The sequence below is a fragment of the Gouania willdenowi genome, chromosome 6 (assembly GCF_900634775.1).
Source record: "Gouania willdenowi chromosome 6, fGouWil2.1, whole genome shotgun sequence".
Classification (NCBI taxonomy): domain Eukaryota; kingdom Metazoa; phylum Chordata; class Actinopteri; order Blenniiformes; family Gobiesocidae; genus Gouania; species Gouania willdenowi.
Window position 1 is genome coordinate 34,033,599 of NC_041049.1, and position 6,000 is coordinate 34,039,598.

At 37.4% G+C, this 6,000-nt stretch overlaps 1 protein-coding gene across 5 annotated transcripts in view; it reads left to right on the plus strand.

Annotated features, from left to right (window-relative positions):
• Positions 1–5,357, plus strand: part of nell2a (neural EGFL like 2a) — a 186,950-nt gene extending 181,593 nt beyond the window's left edge. For all 5 annotated transcript variants that reach the window (XM_028449516.1, XM_028449514.1, XM_028449513.1 and 2 more), the window contains 2 exons: positions 1,281–1,505; positions 4,496–5,357. In XM_028449516.1, coding sequence (XP_028305317.1) covers positions 1,281–1,505; positions 4,496–4,537 — 267 coding nt within the window. In that variant the 3' untranslated portion in view covers positions 4,538–5,357. The remainder of the gene's footprint in view (positions 1–1,280; positions 1,506–4,495) is intronic.
• The last annotated feature ends 643 nt before the right edge of the window (positions 5,358–6,000 follow it).

Genomic DNA, 6,000 nt, shown 5'->3' on the forward strand with positions numbered 1-6,000 from the left:
TTTCATCGATTAATCAAGTTTTTGGATAAATTACACTTTTGTGTTTGTAAACAACTATGTCAATAATGTGTTACGAAATATGAGAGACCTCTTAAAATGAGCAAACAATTGTCAGGTATTCCTCAAGATTTTATTCAAAATTATTTTTTAAAGCTTCAACACTTCAACTGAACAATAAACAAATGCCAGGGCAAAAAAAGAAAATAGATATACAACTTATTTCCTTTGGTTTATCATAATAAAAACAAAAAAGTCAAAAGTGTGTAGCCACTGCTATAACCCATCTGGTAAGACCTGCAGCTTCCTCCACAGTGCATGAGGGACCTGTCTCAACACATCTGTCCATGCCGCTATGATGTACTGAGGGACAAAAAACATTGCTTTGTCCAACAAATTCAATAAACTAACTCATAAATAAATGTATATGCTAATGAATGCTGCTTTGACCATATTTAGCATTTTTGAATAAACATTGTTTGTTGTTTTTTTTTACTCATTTTTAAATTTTTGTTGTTTGGTCTGTTTTTCTGTAATGTATGTTTTTTGGAGTCATTATGTGTATTATTGTATCTTTCACTCATGACTCATTTGTTGCAGACTTACATCCTTTAACACTTTTTGAAAGGATTGTAAATTTGTGGCACTTGTGATTGGCTGATTTTTCATGGTGACTTACGTCTTGACTTACGTCGTTCCTCTTACGTCGATCTCAGAGGAATGTTTTTATTTATTTATCTTTTAATTATTACTACATTATAAAACAGGATATTTACTGGCAAATACTAAAACAAATTCAACAAAATAAATTTAATTTCCAAAAAGCCCACTTTATGACTGATACAACTTTATTTCCTTCCACGGAATACCGAATTACCCCGCTGGTAAACCATCGGAGCAGGAGCGATTCAAAAATACTCGCACACACACACTCACAAGGGAGTGCAGTGCTGCTACTGCTCTGTGTTAGACTGTGGGAATGCTGCTGTGTACCCCAGAGAAACAACATCAGATCATTTGTAAGCTGGGATTGGTCAGTTATAAATGTTTCATAAATCACACAGGAAACCTGTCGTATGAGCATATGTGTACTCAAATTTTCACACAAAGTTGATAAATGAGGACCATTGTCTGTTTATAATGAAACACACACTGCAGGTTCAAAGACACATTGAGGCTCAAAACGAACTATTCTTTCTCAGTTGTTAAAGTGTTAGTTTTTTTCCCACAGGCTGTCTGTCAGTCTGACTATTCATTTCTAACTCCTCTCTCCTCATACTCAGCAGGGGCAGGTGGACTGTTGGCCTCTGTCCTGCCCACCTGGGGACTGTGAGTTTACTGTGGTGCCTGAGGGCGAGTGCTGTCCTCGCTGTGTCACTGACCCCTGCCAAGCAGACACCATCCGCAATGACATTACCAAGACGTGCTCAGATGAGCACAACATCTCGCGCTTCAGCGGCTCCTCTTGGATAAAACACGGCACAGAATGCACCCTGTGCCAGTGCAAGGTAAGACATGCATCTCAGTTTTGAAAGTGTGAGACACCAGAGTGACAGGCATTGGTCCAGTGTATGCTTGGGTCTGAAAACCATTTGATTTATGGGCTAAAACCATTTTTTTCTATTTGATTATGCATGAAGTAATGTAATTCATTGATCCTAGTCCCACTCTTCATATTTTAGTCTAAGTAATCCAATTTAGTGTTTAGTTTTGCTATTGGCTGAAATAAAGTCAGTGATGTCACGTCACTAACCGGCACTGTTGGCCTCGCCCCTCCTATAAAAAATGATAGAAGGGACTGGTTTTCTCCTCTCACAACCCATGTGGAATTGTGCAGTGCTGTGGTGCGGTGCTGGTGCGACTGGGCAAGTCTAAACTACTGTGGGAGCAAATCACATAATCGAGCAAAAACCTGGGAGTGTACTTGCACTGTATGGAAGCTAATTTCTTCTTCTTCTGTTGGTGTAAGGCTGTGTTTGGGTTAACGCCCCCGCCTTAAAGAACCGTAGACACAGATCAACACCAGGGTCACCGAGCTGTCTCTCAAAAACTAACTAGCCAATGAGTTCTAATAAACTCCACTCACATAAGACATTAGGGTCCAGAATCACAAGCAAAAACTCAAGAATCACAAACAAAAGGTAAGGAAGCACAAGCAAAATGGCAGGAAGTGGAAACATTATAAGTAATGAGATTACTTTTTTGACTCATTTTTTGTTTGCAATTGACATTTTGCAAAACCCCGCCCATAAACAGTCATTGTCCATTCATACATCTGTAGAGGAACAAAGGGTGATTAATATTCAAAATAATTAATATGTTCGTTGCCAGGGGTGCCATCTATAATTGAGTGTCCTAGATCACTTTATTTTAATTAATTGTTACAGTTCCCTGTTTAGTAGTGGGTTCTTGACGTCAGAATAGAGGTTTGATAAAAGTTTAAATGTCAATAAAAACACAGCGTTTACAATATGTACATGTTTATTTTACAGGCTATTAACATGATGATAAATTAGGCAGTTTCACAGTTATTTTGACTCATTGGTATCGCACAAAATGTACATTTTAACACGGATGTATGGTATATACACATTCTGAGTGTTTTAGATGTTTGTGTGAATTTGGGATTTGTAGGGATTTTCTAACGCTCTGAGGAGGAGGATGAGGAGGAAGAAGTTAAATGGAAAGTTAAAGTAATGGAATTAATAAAACTTTACCAAAATGAAAATTATGGACTATGAATCTAGAATTTTCGATTGAGAGAATTTGTTAAGTTCTAAACCACCTTTCTGCCAAAATTGTGTGTGCGTGCAGGGCTTTTGCGAAAGGTGAATTCACAAATTGTTGTTTGTTTCTTTTTGACACAAATCTGAGTCCATAGAGAATTGCACTTGCTCCTCAATCACCTCCAATTCACCTTCAATGATAATAAATGTAATTTTAGGAGTGTTGGTGGGTGCCAGTGCTCGATCCTTTCACAGGCCTGATCCTTTCAGATCCTTCCAACACGTGTGTAGACTACGTCACTTCCTTCACTCGCAATCCTTACGACGGAGCTCCTGGGATGTGATATTTGAATGTAAAGCAACCATACAATGTTTGTTAAATATTTTAATAGTACATATGTAAATATGTGACTGTTTTTGTGGTGTTTTTAATTGTTAACTAAAAAAGACAAAAAAGAAAACCACCTTAAGACGAGTGCATTGTTGTAGGGTAATAGCTCCCCCCGGGGGCACAAATGCTTCATGTACTGATTTGTGTAACTAACCACCCTGTGGCATCACATTGAGTGGATGTTTGTGTATTTTTTTTAACAGTCTTGAAAGCTTTGTTATTTTCTGAGTACTTGATGAAGTCGTTTCGTATTTTAATTCTGTCTATAAAATCTGTCCTGTCTGTAATTTAAAAATACCAAATAACATGCTTGTCAAAATAGATTCTGTGTACCAGTAGCAATGAAATATTACTTTAATTAAATACTTATACATTAAAGTGATAATAATTTGCTGATAAACGAAGACTAAAACATATACAATAATATTAATAAAATAATAACGAAAACTGAAATGGTGCACCCAAGTCCATTTTTATTACATCTTTATTTCTGCAACAAGACACTTAAATCCATATATGCAGGCTAACACAAAAGCTAGAGATTAAAATGGACTGTATCGTCAATTAATGTATTTGATGTACATGATGTAGTTAAAAAAAGATAGATCACATTATCTTAAAAAATAATTATTCACATTAACAAAATATACAAAAACGGATCAAAACACAATACACAACATTGACAATCAAAAACAAAAATAAATCGGAATTCAAATCAAATGTTATTTTAACTCATTCAAAAAAAGTGACAAACATGGTTAAGTTTTTTTTATATATATATATCTGCATTTATCATTTAAAAAAAGCCAAAATTAAAATAGGTTTGTACAAAAAAGCTCATCCTTATTTTTAAACCAAACCTAATATAACTAAACTCAAGTGACGGAAAATCAAAACCATCAATTGCTTGCGCAGTCACTGTCGCCATGGCGACAGTTAACCCGATCCATGGGGATCTTGGGGAGTGGTGGCCTAGTGGTTAAGGACGCTGGGCTTGTAATCGGAGGGTTGCCGGTTCAAGCCTCACCTGGGCCGTCACTGTGAGCAAGTCCCCCAACCCTGAACTGCTCCCCAGGCGCCGCAAAATGGCTGCCCACTGCTCCTCAGGGATGGGCTAAATGCAGAGGACAAATTCCATTGATGTACTAACATTACATGGCCAATTAAAGGCGAAAGCCCCGATTTAATCTTAATCTTAATCTTTAAAATCACACACGCACTACCGTAAAATACACCAACAAGATGAAGACGCGTTTTTGCATATGAGTTGGAAGGATCTTAAAGGATCTGGCCGGTGAAAGGATGGTGCACTGACAGTGGGTACCAAAGCAGAATTCCCTCGAGACAACAGGTGACAATAATATTCTGATCTTTTTTCCAGAATGGACACATCTGTTGCTCAGTGGATCCAATGTGCCTTTAGTCCTGGAGGAGCTGAAGGCACCTGTACAGTGTTCCTTGAGTAAAAAAAGAAATCTTCACACCTCCTTGTCCTCCTGTCCTCCTCATCGTGGATCAGGATGGGTTTGATCTGCTGAACAGATGAATGGAGTTTTCATTCAGAACATTCCAGAGTGTCTAACCTGACGTTCTGACGTTTTCCCCTCTGATAATCTGAGTTATTTTTATTTTTGCTGAAGTAATGGGCATGATGATGCTGGTGTGTCTGGCTGACTGATTTGTATTTTCGTTGGAGTTTTTCATTGCTATTAAAAAGATCAAGTCTCTGCAAGAGTACAATCAGAAACCCCTGTTGAAATTGTTCTTTAGATTTTGATACTACATGAGTCTCGGTTTTGTTTGGTTTTATTCTTTTAAAAATAAGTAATGATTGTGTTCTTACAGTTTGTCTTATTTTCTTGTGTTTTCAACATTTTTCTGTGATGCACATTACTTGGTTTCACCTGTGGTTGTTTCTGAAGTGGTTTTTGGATAGAGTTGAATTGTCTTTTAAGTAAGCTTTACCATGTTGTACCCTGTGCATGCACAGCATTCAAATCATTTTCTGTGTTGCACGTCTGTTTCCTTCAATCATTCACACTAAACTCAAACATCAATCTCACCAAACAGATAAAGGACTTCAGCCACCTCACAGACTCTTTCTGTCTCACCTCTCCATTAATTAATCTTTAAGACATTACTAATAATGGCATGACTTTACTCAGTGTTCAGACATTTTTGCTAATTTCTAAATCCTTAATGAGAGTGATTATAGGTTAGTAGTATGTTATCATAAGATTTAGTTACCACATTTAACAAATGTCAATGTTATGTGGTGTATTGTAGCATTTTCTTTCCTTTCCTCTTTTGTTGTAAAATTTCTTTCTGAGATTGGCATTGTGTAATAGTGAAATAAAATATTTCCATTTCCATTTAATTTTGTGGTCTGCTTCTTTATGAGTTGTGTGTGTTCTTCACTGCCAGAGAAAGTTAATGGATATGAATACTAGGTACTAAAAGGGTAAAAGGATAATTTAGCCTTTGTAGCACTCCTCAGTATTCATGATGGTAACAAGACTTTATTTGGACAAATTACACATACCAGAGAAGGTAACAGGACCAAGAATTGACATCTTGCCTCAAAAGCGGAACAGAGATGGAGAAGTGAGTTTGACAGTTTAGGTTTTAATGAAGGTTGAGCAGAGGAGATAACCCAGGCTGCAGCAGTGATGAAATGTGTCACTACTATCACATGCACGCACAATCACGATGTGAAGCTCATACACAACCTTACAGACACCACTCATGGGCTAACACCCTACTATTCTACCACCTCATGCACATAGCGATAAGACATACACGCACGTCTGCGCACACACAGAGACGGACGGGAATACACACATGATGTGTCTGTACACACACACACATAGCTTGATGAACCCTCTG